Here is a 22,172-nt window from a genome sequence, read left to right as displayed (position 1 = left end):
GATAATTCATGTACTATTTTTAATTTTGGATTCAGGTTCAAAGGAGCTATGATATCTTAAAACTTAACTCTTTGTGGCCTATTTCATCTTCACAAATGTAAAGTTGTTGATTGTATGCCCAATTTTAGGATTTTTTTGTATTGATTTGAAATTATTTTATGAATCTCTCTGCTCTCCACTTAATAAGAAAGCCACTAAAACTACTTTATTGATGGAAAAAATAATGACTTTGATGCGGGGGATTCCTTCTGTTTATTCTTTGAAGTTGACATTTTATGTGTAATTTTTCATTTAAGTTATTTTTTTTTATTATGATTTATTTATTTATTTAAAAAAAGATGTTTAACTTTTTTATTTTTTGTTTTTATTTCATTTCTATTATTCTTTATGTATTTATTGTTTTGTATTCTGGTTGTGTATGTATTTTATTGCTTTGATTGTATCCCCTATGAATGTTATATCTTCAATTAAAAAAAGGGGATAGTTCACCCAAAAATGAAAATTCTGTCATCATTTACTCACCCATACTATAGAAGTCAATGGGAACCACCAACTGTTTGATTACCAGCAATCTTCAGAATATCTTCTTTTGTGTTCAACATAAGAAAGCAACTCATACAAGTTTGGAATGACATGAGCGTGAGAAAATGATGACAGAATTTCCATTTTTGGGTGAACTATCCCTTTAAGTCCTTTTTATGGAAATGGTTTGACTTCATGGTTAAGAGTATGCTATTCTAAAATATGATATTTTAAAACGTACAATTTTACTTCTACTACATCGGAAATTATTATTAGACAAAATGTAGTGGTTTAGCCACACTCGTTTCCAGGAAGTCTTTATTAATTTATAGATTTTCATATAATTTTTTAAATTATCTAAAAACAATTTGCTGTGATGTCTGTGTGACAGTCATTTATTTGTTTTCTTTATTTACATTTGAATTGTACTGATACTGTGTAGGCCTATGTGAGTTTTGTATTTTATTTGTAAACTGTTTGTATTATACATTAGCATTACCATGATTGTAAATTTAAATGTTTTCAATAAAATTTAATTAAAGTAACTAATGACCTGTTGTACAATCAGATGATAGTCTGGTTACGAGTAGAAACAGAAATAAATTCATGATTATTACTCAACGGGACACATGAAAACAGTCTGTGAATTATAATGCATCATCCACACTGTTCTCAGATTTTATATTCCCCGTTCAGGAATAATGATAAATTAATTTCTGTTTCTACTCGTAACCATCTAATTTTTTCTTGCCACAAACCGCATTAGTAACATCTACTTTTTATTCATAACTTTTTATCTCATAACTCTCAAACTCTGACGGTGATCAGCGAATCGTTCGTTGGATTCGGTTCCTTTCAAGGAATCTGTCATACCGAATCGCGCAGGACTGAACTCTGCCCTGAAATCGGTTGATAATATTGAAAATGGATATTACCTGATAATTAGATACTGCGAATAAGGTGGACACGTTACTAAAAAAATATATCATATTTAATTGCTTGTGGTTGTGTAATGTGTATTTCCTTCTTTGTTATGAGCACTTTAGGCTGAAATTATAATGTGGGCAATATAATTGTCCAAACATGTGTATTCGCATATCACGTCTTGAAGAAACCATTATTTAGGTGACATAATAAGCCACGTTCACTTTTTTTTCCTTTATGGATGAAGACGCGAATAACTGAATCAGTTTGTTGAAACAATTCATTGATCTGTTCAACGAACCGATTCACTAAATGGATCGGACTTCCCAAAGGCTGCGATCTATTCAAAAGCGAGAGCGCCTCTGGCGGTGAATCGTGGAAGTTTTTACTGAACTCTTTGACTGGACTTCGCCGTTCCCAGCTTTACAAAGCGGTGGCGAAAAAACATGGCAAGCATGGAACACATTCCGACTTATTAGTAATACAAAGACTTTGGATGATCTTTTGAAGATATCGAGTTGTCTCCTGCAATGGCTCCCGCCAGAAGAAAAGAGCTGAATCTGAAGGAAGTGTGCTGAATGCAGCTCATTCATGGAGTAAAGTGAGTCGTTTGGGGATCATGAGTACAGGTCAGTTTCCTGGATGAATAAACATCAACTACTTGTGTTGAACAAGCAGTCTAGGGAAGCATGGCAGAAACCTGGGGCTTTTATGATGGGATGTTGCGATATTTAACGGTTTCATTAGAATGTTTCCATGTGTTGCAACCGGTGGAACTTTATTGCAGTAACGTTAGCAGCAGCTTCAGTGTTCCTGTTCTCTGTTAGATTCTAATCTTGTGTTAACGGGACGAATGGCTTAAAACAAGCACAACAAATACCCTGGATGAAGAAGGTAAGGAACGATGTTTTTTTTTTTTTTTGGATGTTTTTTTTTTCTTTTTCGCAAAAGTTGAAACCTGAATGGATATTGTACTTTCAGCCTTTTCCAGTTTTTTTTTTTCCCCCAGGCATATGGAAACCGCACGGAATACTTTGATTTGGCTTCAGTCTTTTGTTTCAACGTTTCTTTATTTACTTTCCCCCCTCCCTTCGGTTTTTTTTACACATTTTGGGAAGAGTTTACTCTTTTCTTTGTTCTCTTCAATCGATAAGGACACTGTTATCGAGGGTATAACCAAAGAGAATAACGCGGAAAAGTCCCGTGTCTGTCTTTCCACTGCTGTATCACAGAACATCCGCCTGATGACTCGGTCTCCCGTGCTGATGTAAAAGCGCGACAGCGCGTGAGCTCAGTTCCCTGATCCGGGGCTCGACGCTTCGGATCGGAGAAAAGAATGAGCGGAGGAGGGCGCCTCCAGGATTAGTCTTGGATTGCTTCCCTTGGAATGGGAAGACCACATTTCCTCAAGAGAGCATCAACAAACCCAAGCTTTTTTTTCTCCCGAAAGCGCTGTCTAAGTGAATCCAGCGAAGTCAACACCGTTGTTTTCTTCCTCTATCATTAATTGTGACATCTGTAAGATGGAGAGGTCTGAAATCACAGCGTTGCATTATGATTGGGTCTTCTGTACAAAGTTTCCATGATAACTGTAGTTTCATCGTTGATACTGCAAAACTATCAAACCATGTAAACATCTCAGTGACCTTTCTTTTACTTCATTTAAAATATTTGTATGGATGTGACAAAGTAACAATAAGTGCATTTTGTAAGAAATTAGATTGTTTACGACACACTGTTACTTTGGACAGAATAGATCCCACACCTGCTATTAGTTTTGAACAAATTTGTATACTTAAAACAATAATAATAATACTAAAGCTGTGTATTTATTTGATATCTGTGACTTTATGAGAAAAAAATCAGGCAATATCAAAACCATCCTTCACCTTCTATACTTTCACCAGCTCAACAACATTATTGGCTGAGGAGAAAATTACTTTTATTTATTTTTTTATTTTTTTTAGGTTGCCATAATCATGCTTATATTTTCTGTGTCACAACTTATATGTCAGTTCAGTTATCCAAACCGTGAAGTTTGGGATTTAGTCGCTAGCAACACCGGAAAAATAAAAATGGCTACAATATTTGATACCTGTATGACTTAAACCATGGTAATTTTGTCAACATTGCAGCTGTCATCTCCTACAATTAAATAAATGGAGCTGAATGCATTTCAACATCAAAAAATGTAACAAAAATGTTAAACAGATTTAACAAAAATATTTTTTTTTTGTACATAAACTCGTTTTTGGATGCCTGTAGCCTACTGTAGCCAGTGTTTTTTTTGTAAGGACTGTAAAATGAATGGTCTGATATTAGATATTTAAAGAAGTATATTGAAGCCACTGTTTAGGATGCTGTACTAGAATATGCTATTAAGCATTATTGTGAATGGTGACAAAATCTGAATTAGATAATGACCTGCATTTACAGGTTCTAACACAATCCTAATAGCAGAAAATAAAATAAATCTAAATTTTTGATTTGCAGATACTGATGTATGTTTTAGAGCTGCATGCCAGTCTTGACCTCAGTTAAGACCCATTGTGTTCAGCTCTGCGTGTAGTATTCAGATATGTTCATGGAATTCATGTAGTTCCCTCTCTTTCTTCTTTGTGTGAGATTATGTAGGAATGAAGAAACCACCGGTTGCCCCCAAACCCAAGCTGGTTCAGTCGCATAAACCATCACCTCCCCCCATTGCCCCAAAACCTGAGATCCTGCTGCCTTCACCCTCACCCACTACGCACAAGAGAGGAAAACCTGCTGTCGCCCCCAAACCATGTTTGCCCAAAGCTCCTCAGAAACCTCTCCAGCCGAAACAAGACCCCTGCAAGATCCAACATCCCCCTGTCTCCAAAAATGGGGGTCCTGCTCTACTATCCTCACACCTGTCACATTACATCATACCACCCAGTATTCAAGGTCATCAACTAGGTAACAGCAAATCAGAGGATTCCAAGGAAATATGTGGAACAGCGGAGGTAGGTGTGGGGTACAATGCAAAGGAACAGTTGTTTTACAATGACACATCTGAACATGCTTCCCGATCTGAACGGGAACAAATGCATGCTCCCACTGACCCATCCCACACTTACACAGAGGCACAGGAAGAAACAAACTCTGCCACACTAGAAAAGAACCAGACGAGTGCACAAAAACAAACTTCTCTCCAGATCCCAAGTCCTACCAAACCCCTACAAGAACAGTCTGCAGAGCGGAGACACACCGGGAACATTTTTAGCTCTTGCACCAGTGACAATAATGGTGTTCCTGCACCACCCAGCAAGCCACTCCCTGTACCCCATCCACGACGCCCTCGGAGAGCACTTCTCAGGCAGAATGTTGTGGAGATTGCACCTTCGGAAACTCAAGCAGAAACACCTACAGAAACTGCTGAACACGTCCAGACAGAAACATTACAAGAAAGTCCCGAAAACACTTCAAAAAGCTGTCACACCTACACGGACACACCTCTAAATTTATGTTCCCCTAAAGAGAACACGGAAAACACAGACACGGACTTCTCAACCAACACTGATTCTTTGCACAAAGTAGACTCTTTTCAGAGTGCACATACTGAAGACCTGCCTCCTGATCTGGACTCCACCCATTATTCAGTTCCAACAAATGGTGTAACTTTAGCTTCCGTGAAAACCGCTGCAGAGGAGGGGTCGCAACCTCCTGCTCCGCCACCTCGACAGAAATCCCTTCCACAAATGGTTGATTCCTCATGCAAGGCCTCAACATCAGTGGACAACTTGCTTTTGCATTGCTACTCAGATCTTCAAGATGTTGAGTGTAAAGATGAGGAGGTGCAAAGCGATGATGAAGATGATGGAGCATATGGAGATTTTGCTCGATACCCAATAACTCGGAGTCTTCCTAAACAGATTAAGCTCAGCTGTGGATCACAAGTGGCACCCATAACCAAGCCATCTCTGGACGGGGAGGAAAAGTCACCAAAAGTCATGCCTAAAAAGCCCCAACGAAACAGTCTTCCCGCATCCGTCGTGTTGCGGAAGCAAAACACGCCTCCGCTAACACACACTCCACCTCCACTTCCTAATTCCAGTCCTCCCATATTCAAAGAACTTCCGGCACCTCCTCAAGAGAAACTTTCATGGCGAGTCGCCCTTCCAGGCATCACTCTCTTCAGTAAAAACCAGCCAACTCGCAGTAACAGCCAACCACAGGCTGGAGGTGGGGGACCTGTTTTCGTCAAAAAGAGGGCAAAGTCGTTTTCCTCTGCAGATCTTCAGCGAGTGGACACCGGAACCGTATCTTCAGAGCAGTTGGTGCGCTCCGATCAAACAAGACGTAGCTTGCGGAAACTTCTAGAGCTGCGTGTGTATGCACGGTTGCTTCCAAAGTTGCTTCGCAGTGGACAATCCCTGGATTGCACTCGTACTGATGCTGAATACGATGAAAATAAAGCCACACCCACTAATCAGGTCACACCTGGCAATGAGGTAGAAGCTCAGGGTGACAGTGAGGCTGACTGTGGGGTGGAATACGAGAACGTCCCATTATACGAGGAGATTCCAGAGTACATGAACCTGCCCTGGGTCTATTCCAACCAGGATGTGGACACAGTCGTGTATGAAGTGCAGGAACCATGTGAGGTGAACAGGTCAGTTTATGCATGTGCATATATGTATATATACACAAGCATCATTATTCATACTACCATCCTGAACTACAATTGTCTTGTTTAATAGGTTTTGATTTGAGGGATGTACTTAATGAAAAAATACTTTAAGATACTTTACAATTTATAACTTTTCAATCTGTGATTGATTTGAGGTTATAGATACTGTATGTTACCAGCTTTGTGCCAAGTCCAAGCCCCTGTCAAAATCCGAACCCAGATCCCAAATTTAAAATATGTAACTCATACCCTTTGAACAATTATGGGAAAATTTGGGTATTACAGTATGTTTCATTGAAAATACTTTGAGAAATTCTACAAAGGTTTGCTATGATTATGTGTATTTACCAGTGTTGGGGAAAGTTACTTTTAAAAGTAGCACATTACAATATTGTGTTACTCCATAAAAAAGTAACTAACTGCGTTACTTAGTTACTTAGCATTATGTTAGTTTTGCATTACTTTTTGTCACCTGGGCTGGGCTTGCTTATTTGTTTTTTTTTTTATAACAAAAAAAACAAAAATGATATTTTTGGAAACTGACTCTGCAGCTCACTCACGTTTTCTCTCAAAACAGGGACAGGAGAGGTGTCAGGAAATAAATGGGAAAACAGAGTAACTTGTGTTATTTATTTGAAAAAGTAACTCAGATATTTTATTGTAAATTTAAAAGTAATGTTACTTTACTAGTTACTCAATAATACATTACCCCAACACTGCTACTTACTTGCATATACTATTTTAGCTTAACATGCTAATAGAATAGCACAATGCTACATATAGGATATTTAACATTGAGAATACATAAAAATATTCTACAATGGTTTGCTATGGTTATGTGTAATTATAACTTGCTTATAAACCGCAAACAAGCTATATAATAATTAATAATAATTATTAGACATAATTATCAACATATTTTGGTGGTTAAGACCAAGGGATCACTGTTTGGATGTTTGCATGGTCAAAGACTATAGAAATACAAAGACGGTTCACTCCTATACTTATGAATGGGAGAAACTGCAACGTGCAATATAGTGGAATGGTCCTGCCTTCTAAATGAAAGAGCCAATCACTGATTGGTAAAGTCATTGCATCCCTGCAGCAGCCATTAGAAGGTAAGGATTCCCATAGAAACCTGAGTGTGTTTTGACTGCGCGTCTGCATTGGCTGGGCTAGTCTGAAAAATAAGAAACAACATTCATGGGGCAGTTCATTTCAGATTTTGTTGCTGATTTGAAAAATGGAATTTATTTGTGAGCTCATAGGGAAATTTTTGAGATTTCAGGATTCCCCCATTCATTTATGTCATCTGGTGATTTAAATACTTGAGCTCTTTAAAGCCGGGTGGATTCTGATTGGCTGTGAATGTATCATTCATCATTTTATCATTCCAACAGTATTTTTCCTCTGTGTCATTATAGTTGTGGTGTGGACTTGCTTATTCTCATGGAATTCTAACAGTAATTAAGTAAAACTTTATAGTTGTCATTAAAGTTATTGTCCATGGTGTGAATGGGCTTCAAGACTCGTATACACAGAGTAACCCCCAAACCACAGACCACATAACATGCACATTTTAATATACTTTGCTATGTATTTGAATGTGCACTGTATTGGTTAGGTTTGTGTGATCATGAAGTGTGTGCGAGGGTTACAGTCCACTCTTTGAGTCCAGGTTGGGCCGTTTTCCTGTGGGTTATTTTCAGTGGCCAGAGCAGGAAATGTCTGTAGAGAAGAGAGCTGAGCCACTGGAAAATAACCTTTCCCTCTCTCTGTCTCTCCCACACTCTCATTCTCAGAATTTTCAACTGAGATCTTCTGGCTCACAGTCATGCTTTGTCATTACAACATTTCCAACACAGTAGCAAAAATCATGTCACATCAGTAAAATGTGAATCATCTTACTCTGATTGCAAAATACACCAACTGCTGACTGTATCACTGACCTCATTATAAAACATCAGTGCCCACAGCTAATTTTTCTCAGCTGTAAGAGTTTTGTTTTAGTTTTGTAGGAAAGTCTTGCGTAAGCACTGTTTATTTTTGTCTACAAAACTAATTTCAAGCATTTATGCATAAGCCTTTAGTCCATAAGAAACAAATTCGGCAACATAAATTCCAAACATTTGACTTAAAGTGTGTTTACGGTGATGACTTTGTAAACACATTCTTGACCTCCATCACACATTGACTTCTCAGTGATGGGGTCTCAGTGCCGGTGAAAACTTACAGCATTTTGCTGAATTTGCAGTTGGTTTCCAGATGCACAGGACGTTGAATCAAGTTTGTGGTTGTGTGTTTGGAGTTGTCAGCAAGTTGTTACCAACAAATATTTTACAGTCATGTGGGCTACAGATCTTGATCCCAGTTATAATAAATTATCATCTTTGATCTCTCAGTAACACAATGCAGAATACATTGCGTTTAATACTGTGTCCCTCCATGCAACAATGCAAATCTTTGTTTCTTTTTTAATTAACTCCTTATTTGACTACAAAAATCAATTCAATCTTAACTGTTTTTATTTATAAACACATACTATATAAATTACTCAAATTCATTTTTCTATACTGTTTTAGATACAAGTTTTTAAAAATATTATGTTGCATACAGGGTGTACTGCACAGTGTGCACTAGGCAGCATTCTAGTATTGCATTCTAAAACCCACTTTCTCTTTAACTTTGGGATTTGAATTGATTTTGTCAGTAGGCTCTATTGGTTAATGAGAGTCATGCTGAAGCACTTGGAGTGAAACGTGCTTCTATGTACCTACTGTACCTACATCTGATTAAATTCTGTGAGTGTCAGACGTTTTGAGGCACAGTCTCCTATGACGACCGTCGAATCAAAATCCATGACGAGCACAGAACCTGATGGCGCAAATAGTGTGGCAACAACACTTGCACCACTTCCTTGTATTTTCCAAAATTAACATTAGAGATTGTTTTTGTTTGCTAAGCCACCATTTGAGTTTTCCATGTGAATGCGGCTGACCACCACTGAACGTGTTGCAGATCGATGATGTCTCATTTTTAACGAGTCTTTAATGACGTACAGTCTCACATTAATAACAACTGAGATCCCACGGTGTGTGACATGGCTTATAGCTGGGATCATGTTTATACAGTCTGACAAACAACAATCATAAATGACCATTACAAAGTATACAGTGTGCACCCATCTTAAGAGAATGTGTGTGCAATATTTGTATACAGTATATATATATATTATTTTAAATTGAGGATTTCCCTGAATGTTTTGTACTGTAGGTTTCGATTTAGCTCACTTTTAAGGACATTCATGGGAAATATAAAATGTATTTATTTATTTTGGGTGTAGATTTTGGGTTAGTTTGTTATATTTGTAATGTATAATTATTATAATTTATAAATCTTTATATGTAAAACCATATTCTGCAATGGGTCCTCATTTAGATGGCTTAGTAATATATGTGTGAGTTGTGTGAGCCAATACAGTTTTAAATGTCAATAATATATTTGGTGATGTTTAGATTTAGCACATTCCAGCTTCTGAATTTGAGTGCCCTTAATAGATAGATAACTCATATTTTAAATGACATCCACACTAATTGCCCAGGCATGACAGAAACTCCAAACTCCCTGCATATCTCTGTGTGTGAGAGAGGTTGTGCACTTGAAGGTTTGTGTATCGATGTGTGTGTGTGTGTGTCTCTTTGCAGAGAGAGTTTATATAAGCTGTAAACAAGAGCAGCTCTGTCCTGCTGCAGGAGAAAGAATGAGAGCGAGGGGAACCAGAAAGAGGGCAGAAAGTGTGTGGATGCATGAGTGTGCGTGAGAGTTTGCTTGTGCTATCTGGTGCAGGATGCAAAAGGAACCATTCACCCAAAAATTAAAATAGCTTTTCTCACCCCAAATGTCACTCCGAACATGTATGACTTTATTTCTTATGAGGAGCAAAAAAGAGGAAATTTAGGAGATAGATCATGCGGCTCTTTTCCATACAATGAAAGCCAAATAAATAAATAAATCAAATTCAGAATTAAATAAAATAGGGTAAAGTTTAAAATCTAGAATATTTTAATATATTTAATCTATTATTTTTGCATCATTTTAATGTATTATTACACATATTACGCATATCAGTAAAAAAAGCAAAAACATGTTTGATTGTATGTACATTTGACTGAACGTGTGCACTTCCTGTTTGGCAACAGATGTTCTGTAAGTGGTGATCTGTCAGAGGATGGCTTGAGCTCTAATGAGGAAGATGGGAACAGTTCCGACTCCAGCAAGGAAGACATGAGCCATTCAAAAGACAAAGAGGTACTACACCTTTACACAGATGCACAGAACTAAATCAGAGCGAAACGGTTGGTAATTCTTGGCATGCCATTAAAGGAATGTTTCTGGTTCAGTACAAGTTAAGCTCCATCGACAACATCTGTGATTGTTTCTTCCGTTACCACAGGAAATAATTTCAACTCGTCTCTTAGTGTAAACACAAACAAAAACATTGTGTTTACACTAATCCACCTACAATGAAAGTTTATGAGGCAGGACATTGCACTGGGATAAACACTGAAATGCACAGTATAGCTACAGGACTTAAATATGGTAAACATGTTGATTATTAATATGATGATTATTGTGACAAAATTGCTTCAGCAAACTTATAAGGCTTTTATTTACATTGATTAACACATATTCATCGGCCATGTCACGCAAACATGATTGAGGTTCTGTAGAAACCAATGAGGTTTGTTCTCTTTCATCAAGCAAGTATGGTTGAGCTTCCATTTACCATATTTGATGTGCTGATGTATGTGCATTTATCAACGTTTGTATGTGAATAAAACAAAATAAATGAAATCTGTTTGTAATATAAAGCAATTGTGTCTCGTCAGAAGACTTGGATTAAACTGCTCCATTCATATGGACTACTTTTACAATTTCTTTATGAACGTTTTGAAGCGTGAAAGTTGTGGTGGAATGGACTTTCAGTTTTTGGTGAACTATCTCTTTAAATGCATTGAGAATGTTGTCATTCATCTCAAATTTAAGAGAAAAACCTAAGAAATAAGAACTCTAATTGCTTGTGGATTGTTTTTTTTTTTTTTTTTTGGAGAGACTTTCTGTCTGGAGATAATCCTGAGAGACCCCCCACCCAGACACACCCCAATCTGAGAAACAGGGGTTGCTTTCAGTCAAACTTTGTCCTTGAATTTAGACAGACTGTGATCCAAATAAAGACTGCAGCCTCTCACCAGCCCCTGACAACACACACACACACACACACACACACACTCAAGCTCACATGGAGCAGTGAATTTGTTTTGCTATGAGGCTGTATGTTGTTGGTAATCATGGTTGGATGTAGCAACTGTGTAAGTTAACGGCAGATAAAATTATATTATTGATTCTAAAATGGTCTAATATTATAACAGCATTTTAACACGTCTGTCTTCTCTTCAGGAGGTAGAGAGGGTGAAGAGGAACAAGGTGGTCCACATCGCAATGGAGATCATGAGCTCAGAGAAAGTGTATGTACTAAAAAAAATGCAAATTCATATTTGAACACATTTAGTGGGAAATATTTGGTTGAGTTTGTATTTTGATTGTGTGTTTGTTGTCTGCAGATTTGTGGATGTTCTGAAGTTACTTCACATCGTAAGTCATCACTGTTTTCACTGGATCCAGATTTGAGACAAGAATTATGATTATAGTGGAAGTGTGGGTTCAGTCATCTGTGTTTTATTAATTTTATATGAATGTGTTCTGGAAGAGCGTTCGGTTTTCACGGTTACAGTAGGATCATAGAGGTAAACAGACATATCTCTCTGTTTATTTTTGGATTTTAATGAGTAGCTATATGCTCTGTGCAAGTGTATTATCAGGACTAAAGATGTGCAAGACTACATATTTAGTGGATAATGTTGATTGCCACAGAAAATCATTTTGAGTCAAAAAAAAAAAAAAAAAAGGCCAAATGAATGGAATACAATGGATGTCTATGGAGCAAGGTTAATAGAAGTCACTGTGAATAAATTGATCAATGGTCCCTGCACTTCAAGTCCAACAGAAATGGTCAGAAATGTATAATTGTTTTTAATTAATTTATATTTTATTTCAGCTTTTTTTTATTAATTTAATTTTTAGTTACAATAACAAAAACAACACTGCCAAGCAGTTCCCACTCTTAATTTCTCTTGTTTAAAGCACCATTGCTAAGAAAAAAAAAGTCTAGATACATTCCCTAGTTTGTCTCACTAGCCAACTAGCCAACCTATTTAGAGAGAAGTAAAAAGTTAGAGAAAAAAAGTCAGAAAAACAGTCTACAGAGTAAAGGCAAGAGGAAGAGCTTGTCCAAAGAGACTGTGGTAGAGGAATAAGAGATCAACGGACAGAGAGAGTTTCGGAAAGAAATTACACCCACCTTCACTTTAACCCACTTGTTTGGCCGTGACCCCAAACAGCTGTCCTAAAGACACGTGTGTGTGTGTGTGTGTGTGAGGGAAAATGTTCTCTCTACTTCCTGTTAAAGCTGTAGATGGACTGTGCTTCCAGTTTATGCACTTCAGTTTGTTTATTTTTACCCTGATCGTGTTTGGAAATGTTTAGCTGAGTGCCAGTTTATAGCAATTGTACCTTAAAAGATTTATTGCGAAAATTTCAATTGGGCTCTTACTGGCACTGTTTGTTTTATTTAAGTTTAAATGCTAGTAAATAAAGTGGTGGTTTGAATTCACGGATGTTAACTCATGTTTTTTGCTATTACTCATCATGTCTAGCGGTCTTTGTTTTGTTGCTATACCTTGGAATTTTGGCAGTAGCTAGCATCTCCATTTCTGTGTCAGGATTTCCGGGACGCAGTTGCCAAAGCGACTCGTGCGAGCGGGAAGCCACTGGTGGAGGAGAAAGTGTTGAATCAGATCTTATACTATCTGCCCCAACTCTACGAACTCAATAAAGACCTGCTGAAAGAGCTGGAGGAGAGAGTAGCCCACTGGTAAGGCATGGCAAATGCAAATGTATTGCGAATGATTTTCATGTCAATTTTGTTTTGGAGTCAAGTCACCTTTATTTATATAGCGCTTTTAACAATACAGATTGTGTCAAAGCCCTTTACAGTTGGATGGAGTTTATTGATCTTGTCTAGATAAAAAAATATTTAAGAACTCTTAACTTATAAGAAAAAGTCCTACATTACTCATTGCTCAGTTTTGTTTCTGGGCATCTCTATGACTACCGCAGGTCTGATCATCAGAGATTGGCTGACATCTTCGTTCAGAAAGGTCCGTATCTAAAGATGTACTCTACCTACATACGAGAGTTTGACCATAATGTGGCTCTGCTGGATGAACAATGTCGCAAAAATCCTCCTTTTGCCAACGTTGTGCGCCAGTTTGAGGTAGGAGTTTGTGTCCATCTTGTGTGCATTATTACCATCAATAATAATGATTATAGAAGAAAACAGAAAAGATGCTTTCTCCAATCACATTGTTATTTATTAGATCCAAAAATATTGCTGCTATAGCTGATATTTTTGGAATTTTCTGCTATTACAATTTACTTTTGAAATGAACTGAAATTACAACATACATCATGTATAATATACTACATAACATTCACTTACAATGATTAATCGGTGCCGATTTGAGTTTTGTTAAAGGGATACTCCATCCCAAAATGAAAATTTTGTCATTAATCACTTACCCCCATGTCGTTCCAAACCTGTAAAAGCTTTGTTCGTCTTTGGAACACAATTTAAGATATTTTGGATGAAAACCGGGAGGCTTGTGATTGTCCCATAAACTGCCAAATAAATAACAGTGTCAAGGTACAGAAAAATATGAAAGACATCGTCAGAATAGTCCATCTGCCATCAGTGATTCAACCGTAACGTTATGAAGCGACGAGAAATACTTTTTGTACACGAAGAAAACAAAAATAACGACTTTATTCAACAATCCTCATCTCTCCAAATCAGCGTAATTTTGGCAATTCTGAGCAGTATGCAATGGCGCTCTTCTGTATCAGCTGCGCCACAAAGGATACAAGACGAGTAGAGTCACTTCATAATGTTAAGGTTGAATAAAGTCGTTATTTTTGTTTTCTTCGTGGACCTTGGCACTGTTATTTACTTGGCAGTCTATGGGACAGACACAAGCCTCCCTTTTTTCAACCAAAATATCTTAAATTGTGCCCTGAAGACGAACGAAGCTTTTATGGGTTTGGAACAACATGGGGGTAAGTGATTAATGGCAAAATTTTCATTTTGGGATGGAGTATCCCTTTAAAGGGGATATGGGTACTTTTTTTGAACAGGGAAACCTGTTTGAAAAGCTTAGTCTCAAACAAACCAAAGTCACTGTAGGTCAGACACACCTCATTGAAGGTCTGGAATTCATGGCAGCTTTCTTTGGTCAAGGCCCACCCATGAGGCCATTTGACCGACATGTCAAACAAACAAACACAGTTCGTTTCGTTCAGTGTCACGTTTCGGGGAATGGAAATGTCATCACAATAACAGACTGGAGTGTACAACTCTCTGATGTATTTGAAAGATTCTATGCCGCGAAATATTTCACATACTTTTGAAACTCCAGTGTTTAGTTGATCCTGATATGCGCTCGTCGTCACAGTTGTAAACACTTCGGCTTTCGTGAGGGGGTTTGGCCCCAAAAAATCCTTAATTCAATCCACAACGTTAAAGAACGCGACACACACGACTCCCGGAAATCCTGTATAATTCAACCAATCCGATGACGACTTCAAAACTCCTGAAGTGTTTCCACTTTTGTGTTCCATATCCATCAGATGTTCACCCAAAAGTCCTTGGGCGTGATGTCTGAGGCTAAGACTAGGTAATGCTTCACATTTAAGATTTCACTCTTTCATTCTTAGACGAGTCCTCGATGTGCTAGTCTTGCCTTGAAGCATTACCTGCTGAAACCGGTGCAGCGGATACCTCAGTACCAGCTCCTGCTCACAGGTACATGCCCTCAGATGAGTGGACACTGCACTCAATAGTAGAACAGGAGGATATCAGGCTCATTACAGGAAGCCACAAACAGCAGATACATCATTTTCAGCTAGTGGACTTTTTGAGCTTTTGCTAGATTTGGCTGAGGAGTAACTGTTTGCTCTAATTAAAGTGAATTTAATTTTCAAATGTTTTCTTGCATTGGACAAACTTATGATTAAACTTTAAACTTGAATCATGTAGTTTAGGGAATACAATAAATCTCTATAACCAATTTTGAATCTTCCAATGAATTTTCATGTCTCTTTCAGATTATTTGAAGAACCTTCCTGAGGATTCATCTGACTACAAAGACACACAAAGTAAGAGCACACCATTTTCTCTACAGAGACTCATATTATGCAGCTAAGGTGGCACTTTTAGTAAATGTCCAATGCCCAGTAAATAAATAAAATAAAATGACCTGGTAAAATTCACAGTAACCAACAATTATAGCTAGGGCCATTGTCTTAGACCAGCCTCATGTTTCCTTTCACCTCATTCACTGAATTGTCATAAATGCTGGTCAGTTTCTAAAGACCCAAAACAATGTAGTTAATGTGAATGTAGAAGTGTAACCCTCGTTTCCATAGAAAGGCATTCTAATTTTCATAGACGCGTCCACAATGTAAATATTTCCTTATTTTAAATTGGCATGAAATTAATCTTTTTTTTTCACTCGGATGTCTGACAATACTGAAGAAAATATCTGTCACTACTTCCATTTCATTCTGACTTTAATATTGAAAAAAAGAGACTTTTGCTGCAAAATAAAATACTTAATTTAGTTAAAAACATTCAATATTTTGTTTGTTTAATGAGTACAAAAAATCTGAACTGTTTTATTGAATTTCTGTTTGTTTGGTTTACCCAGCTGCCCTCAGTGTGGTGAAAGAAGTGGCAAACCACGCAAACGACATCATGAAGCAAGGGGTAACACAACAAACACAACCAAACCACCATTAAGACCTCATACAGATGAATGACTTACTCATGAACGACATCTACCTTTTTCAGGATAACTTTCAGAAGCTGATGCAGGTTCAGTACAGTCTGAACGGTCACCATGAAATTGTCCAGCCTGGCAGGGTAAGAAACTCAATTCCCCCTGATTCATTGTGTCTGAGTCTGTGGTCTCTGTGTTGCTAATTTAAACCTGCTCATGTTGCATACGCAGGTTTTCTTAAAGGAGGGCACTCTGATGAAACTCTCCAGGAAAGTTATGCAGCCCAGAATGTTCTTCCTGGTGAGAAATGTTTATTATAAAATCTACAGTGTTCATGTAATATATATATTGCTGCATATGGCAGGAAATTGTGAACAGCTATATTTTCAACAGCCAGTACATTTTCTTTCTCTCAACAGTTTAATGATATTCTGCTGTACACAACTCCTGTTCAGTCTGGCCAGTATAAAGTCAACAGCATGCTCTCTCTGGCTGGCATGAAGGTCAGACATTCACCATCATAATACTTCCTTACATACACACACACACACACAAACTCACAAGAGTTATAATGTGTCGTGTGTCTCACGTCTTCAATAGGTGAGCAAACCAAGTCAGGAGGCCTATCAGAATGAGTTAAACATTGAGAGTGTGGAACGCTCCTTCATACTGTCTGCCAAGTAAGAAACACACAACCGTAATGATTTCTGTGTGAGGTCTACATTAAAGAAATATCAGCAGTTGAAAGAATAATTATCCAGGATAATGATCCTTTGATCACTTGTGCCAAAACAATTTTTGGTACTTAGGTTTAATTAAATTGAAATCACAGACTGTAAAATAATGTTTGCAGTTCAGCCACAGAAAGAGACGAATGGCTGGAAGCCATCGCTAAAGCAATAGATGACTACACCAGAAAGAAGATTTCTTTCGTTTCCAGTCGAAGCCAAGAGGTGGGTGCATTTAAGTGTGACTTTCTGTCTGTTTTCATCAAATTTATAGGGTCTTCACTGACATGTATACACTGCAAAAAGTGATTTTTGTCTTCTTTAAAGCATAAATATTTAAACATTCTTTAAACTTACATCTCTTTTAGACGCAGAATGACATAAAATACAAAGTCTTGTTTAAGTCTTGCTTAGGAAACAATCAGCCAAATTAGGTGATAAAACTAAAATTGTTTTCCCTTTGATTTTATTTAGTTTTCCTTACCATATTGGGAGATATTGGGGATACTCCACCCCAAAATGAAAATTTTACCATTAATCACTTACCCCCATGTCGTTCCAAACCCGTAAAAGCTTCGTTCTCCCACAATTTAAGATATTTTGGATGAAAACCGGGAGGCCTGTGACTGTCCCATAGACTGCCAAGTAAATAACAGTGTCAGGATCCAGGAAAGTATGAAAGACATCATCAGAATACTCCATCAGCCATCAGTGATTCAACCTTAACATTATGAAGTGACGAGAATACTTTTTGTAAGCGAAGAAAACAAAAAAAACGACTTTATTCAATCATTTTAAATCCAAATAATTTTCATCCAAAATATCTTAAATTGTGTTCTGAAGATGAATGTGGATTTTACAGGTTTGGAATGACATGGGGGTAAGTGATTAATGTCAAAATTTTCATTTTGGGGTTGAGTATCCCTTTAAGTATGAATTCAGCCTAATGCAATTTAAAATATAAATTCTGATAAATTCCTTAACCTAATTCAATTAAATTTCATTTTGCATCTCAAATAAATGTATTTTGATTTAAGAATGTTTAGATATCTGTACTGGAAAATATATACATAAATATATACATAAATATATATATATATTTTTTTTTTATTTTTTTTTGCAGTAATACCAATGATTACCAAGTCCAATGTCAAATATTCATAATTCAAATTCTCAGAAGAAAAAAAAAAAAATATATATATATATACATATATATTATAAATATATAGAATATAGAAAAAAATATATAAATATATATATATATATATATAAAACATAAACAGATATTCACAAACTATTCACACCATCCGATATCGAAATTTGTGAAAAATCTCTGGGAAAGGTTCAGATGTTTGAATAAATTGTTTGGCATTCATAATAATAATAATAATAATAATTGCAGAACAGTATTGAAGGAGCTCATAAAGATGCACTCTCTTTTTCCCCTGTGTAGTTGGAGGGAATCTCTGATGATGGTCTACCGCTGGGCTCTAAAGCTCCTATCTGGATTCCAGATTTGCGAACGACCATGTGTATGATCTGCACGTGTGAGTTCACGCTCACCTGGAGACGCCACCACTGCCGTGCCTGCGGGAAGGTTAGAAATAAGAGAAGTTCTAGGCCTTTTTTATTTTTGATAAAAAAAAAAAATAGGTCTGATTTCCATTTGTTGTGGCAACAGGTGGTGTGTCAGGCGTGTTCATCAAATAAATACTACCTGGAATATCTGAAGAATCAGCTGGCACGAGTGTGTGACCACTGCTATATTAAACTACAGCACAAGGGTACGAGATTTCTGCTGTCAACCCAACTTTTCTTCTCTTCTTTCATATTCTATTACTCCCACTTCAAAGTTTTTTTTTTTTTAATTGGACATGTTTGTTTTTAATGTTTGTTCATTCAAATACAGCGCATAACCAAACCATTTGAACACTTTAGCAACCACATAGCAACAGTGTTGTTACTGTACAGGCAAATACTACATATTTCTTTCTAATATGCTGTTTTGCTTTTGTGTCTTAGGCGACCAATCCAGTGTGGCCGTTTCCCCTAGTGGGCGGAGTTCAACATTTGCTTTTTCTAGAAAACAGAAGAGGATTCCTTCCGCCCTCAAAGAGGTGACGTGAAGTTGTACATTACCCATAATGCAATGGCATGCAGCATTTACGCATTTACTTTATGTAATGTCATTGTTTTTACCACGACGCTGATGTCATATTAATGCATTGCTATTAAAGTGACATCTCGCTCACAGGTGTCTGCCAACACTGAGAACTCCTCCATGAGTGGATATCTGCACAGATCCAAAGGCCATAAGAAACCATGGAAGAGGCTGTGGTTCGTCATTAAGAACAAAGTCCTCTACACTTACGCCGCTAGTGAAGTATGCAACCTTTACTTATGTAATAACTTTTAATGTTGAGGAAGCTACTCATAATTTATTTTAGCTTTAAATAATGGCGCAAATACCAGTAATTTGACAAGCGCAAACGTTAGTAAATCGCATTAGTGTGATTCATTTTTAAACTCTCCACCCATAAATTTTGTGTCTGAAAGGGAATTTTCTTTTTGTACAGCTACAGGAAAAAGTTGCTTGTTATCAGAAGAACTATTATGATGAAAACAGCTATTTTTGCAATACTGAAAACTTTAATTACATTAGTAGCATCACTATTTTAGTCAATTGTTCCCCTCCACTGCGTTTCATAGTGTCATGAGAGTCTGCAGATGTGTATGACTTCATAAAAGCTGTCATGTGATGACGACTGCATTGTTTTCAGGATGTTGCGGCTTTGGAGAGTCAGCCGCTGCTGGGCTTTTTCCTCCGAGAGGAGAAGACAGGACCGGCTCAAAAACTGCAGTTTAAACTGTACCATAAAAACACACTCTACGACATCTTCAGAGCAGAGGACATCCCCACTGCTCAGAGGTACACAAGCACTTTGTTGTATAGATTTTGTTCTGTTAATCTAATCGAAGATTCATTGCTTCAAACTAAATATGTGCTGCTTTTTTTTTTTCAGATGGATTGAGGCGTTTCAAGAGGCCATGATCCTCTGACCGGATTCATTTGGATTAAACAGAATGAATAAATGTCATTCGTCTGGTTCTCTGCACTGTGTACACAGGCAGTGAGTTTGAGGATGCAGAAATCAAAACCCAGTTTGAAGCAAAGGATGTTGATAGATGTAGTTTATGCATTAATCTATCTTAAGCACCCCAATGAGGGTACAATGACTGGCTGTTTAATTGTACTTCAGAAACGTGAGGTATTAATCCATCATTTTGTTCTTAATGTCATTTTTATGAAACACTGCCTCTCTGTGCCAGTTGCTTTTGGTGCTTAACATTACAATGAATCCAGCCCACAAAGCATTCAAGGTCAAAAAAGTCAGAATATGACTGGTCATGAGCACTAGATACAGACGTTTTCATTGACTCCTGACCATTAGGTTTGCCTATGAATCATATTCAATCTGAATTCATTCTGCCCACTTCATTATGATGTCATAGGGACAGTCTAAATCTAATTGCAGTACCACTTGTTGCCTGAAGAGGGTTTAAAAAGATTTGGTCAGGGGTGTGATTCATAGTCAAGTCTGAATGTGCATGAGCAAGTATGACAAAGGAATGTCTGATGCCAGGTCGCACCTTTGGCACGGTCATGTGGGGCTGTCCGTGCAGTCTGGCATGGTGCATTATGGGAGATTTTGGATTCAACTGTGAAAGCTGGGAAAAGAAGGCTTAAAAAACGACTGGGCCTTCATCGTGATGCACAGAGTGACTTTATGACTTAATTTTACATAAAACCATTGTTCTGGACATTGATGGTGAAAGTTGCTGAATGGTTTTACGAATGATTGATGCATTGGATGTGACCATTAACGTAATTTTTTTTTTTTTTTTACGAAAATTTTAGTGATTGTGACAGTATACCTAAACCTATGGTTTTATGAACAGTTCATGCGTTACCTGCATTATTTACGTAAAAACTATTTTAAGAATGATTCACATACTAAATGTAAAAAAAAAATCTTTTTTATGAAATAATAATAATAAATAAATATAAATAAATAAATAAATAAATAAATATATATATATATATATATATATATAGTGATTTTATAAACGGTTCATGCATGGAATGTGAGCATTTCCATAAGAATTTTTTATGTTTTTGCATACATGGAACTGTTTGCATTGCATGTAAGCGTGTTCTTTTCATGAACAATTCATTCATTATATGCAACAATTTGTGGAAGAATGGTTTTAGAAACGATTAATGCTCTAATTTCCTGAAAAATGCCCTTTTTATTTGGTTTTCAGTCTTACTGTTGCAAAAATGTTTTAATAATCTTAAACATTTTTTAAAACTCTTTTGTACAAAGTAGGTGTTTTGACTTGTTTTAAACCTTATACTGGACAGAACTGGAAGTGTACATATTTTGTAAATGGTAATATAATGCAGGTGTATTTAAAATAGTTTAGGATGTTTAATGGCCTCAATGAATTATGGGTAGTAAAGACACAGTGCCAGGCTGGTTAACTCAGCACTGTTTTAACTTCCTATAGAAGACATTATAGCACACCGGCTGTGAATACCTAGAGAAGAACTAGTGCTCTTATCAGGGAAAGATAGAACACACATTAAATACTCTAATGCACCTTGTTCAGGACCACATCTCTTAACACTTTGACAATGGGTATGACCTGATTATATTCTCTGCAGTTTTCACTGAGGTCCTTTGTCAGCTCCAGCCACAGAAAGCCACTGATCTTTCACTGTTTGAAGTGTAACAAGTCCAAGAAATTAATGTTATTTGTTTTGCAGTAATATGTTCGATATTGATCACATTTGTGTGTTGAATGTTTGTTTACATTTTTTAACAAAATTAGATAGGCCACTTTAAACAAAATTATATATTCAACCTTTTAACAAAAATATAATTGATGAGGAATTAAAAAATATAATTGATGATTCTTGTCCATTTTGGCACTAGTTCACTGTTGTATCCCAAAGTTCTGTGCATCTCTCAAGAAGGTTACATCATGAATGTGTTCATATCTTGAGGAATTCAAGGGAGTAGGCTATACCCCAACATAAATGTAAAGTGCAAATAGTTTTTAATAAATATTTGTAATGTAATAAGATACCATGTCTGTTAGTCTGGTTACATTTGGTTTCATAATTAAAAAAATATTAAAAATACATTATGCAGTTCAGATTCCTATTGTTCATTAGTTAACAACTTTAGTTAACGTGAACTAAAATTGAACAATAATTCTACAGCATTTATTAATCTTAGTTCATGATGTTAATTTTAACATTTATTAATAAAATCAAAAGTTGTGCTTGTTGACATTAGTCAAAAAAAGAAATCAACTGAACTG

At 36.7% G+C, this 22,172-nt stretch overlaps 1 protein-coding gene across 4 annotated transcripts; it reads left to right on the top strand.

Moving 5' to 3' along the window:
• Nucleotides 1–1,802: 1,802 nt before the first annotated feature.
• LOC109056130 (FYVE, RhoGEF and PH domain-containing protein 6-like) lies at nt 1,803–20,810 on the top strand. Of its 4 annotated transcripts, none has more exons than XM_042743176.1 (21): nt 1,803–2,075; nt 4,081–6,082; nt 10,300–10,408; nt 11,558–11,625; nt 11,722–11,752; nt 12,940–13,091; nt 13,337–13,493; nt 14,990–15,077; nt 15,380–15,430; nt 15,982–16,040; nt 16,125–16,196; nt 16,285–16,353; nt 16,473–16,556; nt 16,654–16,733; nt 16,907–17,006; nt 18,235–18,378; nt 18,463–18,565; nt 18,804–18,898; nt 19,036–19,164; nt 19,562–19,710; nt 19,805–20,810. In XM_042743176.1, the coding sequence occupies exons 1-21, from the start codon at nt 2,066–2,068 to the stop codon at nt 19,839–19,841; spliced, it is 3,789 nt and encodes a 1,262-aa protein (XP_042599110.1). In that variant the 5' UTR covers nt 1,803–2,065; the 3' UTR covers nt 19,842–20,810. The 4 variants fall into 4 exon arrangements, with proteins under 4 accessions (XP_042599110.1, XP_042599102.1, XP_042599117.1 ...); XM_042743168.1 differs by having other exon boundaries at nt 4,072–6,082; XM_042743183.1 differs by lacking the exon at nt 1,803–2,075 and adding an exon at nt 2,086–2,340.
• The last annotated feature ends 1,362 nt before the right edge of the window (nt 20,811–22,172 follow it).

Source organism: Cyprinus carpio, chromosome A4 (genome assembly GCF_018340385.1).
Source record: "Cyprinus carpio isolate SPL01 chromosome A4, ASM1834038v1, whole genome shotgun sequence".
In the NCBI taxonomy this organism is placed as follows: domain Eukaryota; kingdom Metazoa; phylum Chordata; class Actinopteri; order Cypriniformes; family Cyprinidae; genus Cyprinus; species Cyprinus carpio.
The sequence above is the reverse complement of the archived record's forward strand: the minus strand, read 5'-3'. Positions and strand labels throughout refer to the sequence as shown.

Excerpts from the sequence above, each read along its gene's own strand:
- LOC109056130 (XM_042743168.1), top strand. Across the intron at positions 10,409-11,557 it reads GCCATTCAAAAGACAAAGAG|GAGGTAGAGAGGGTGAAGAG; the intron begins GTACTACACCTT and ends TCTTCTCTTCAG. Across the intron at positions 18,899-19,035 it reads TTCCTTCCGCCCTCAAAGAG|GTGTCTGCCAACACTGAGAA; the intron begins GTGACGTGAAGT and ends TCTCGCTCACAG.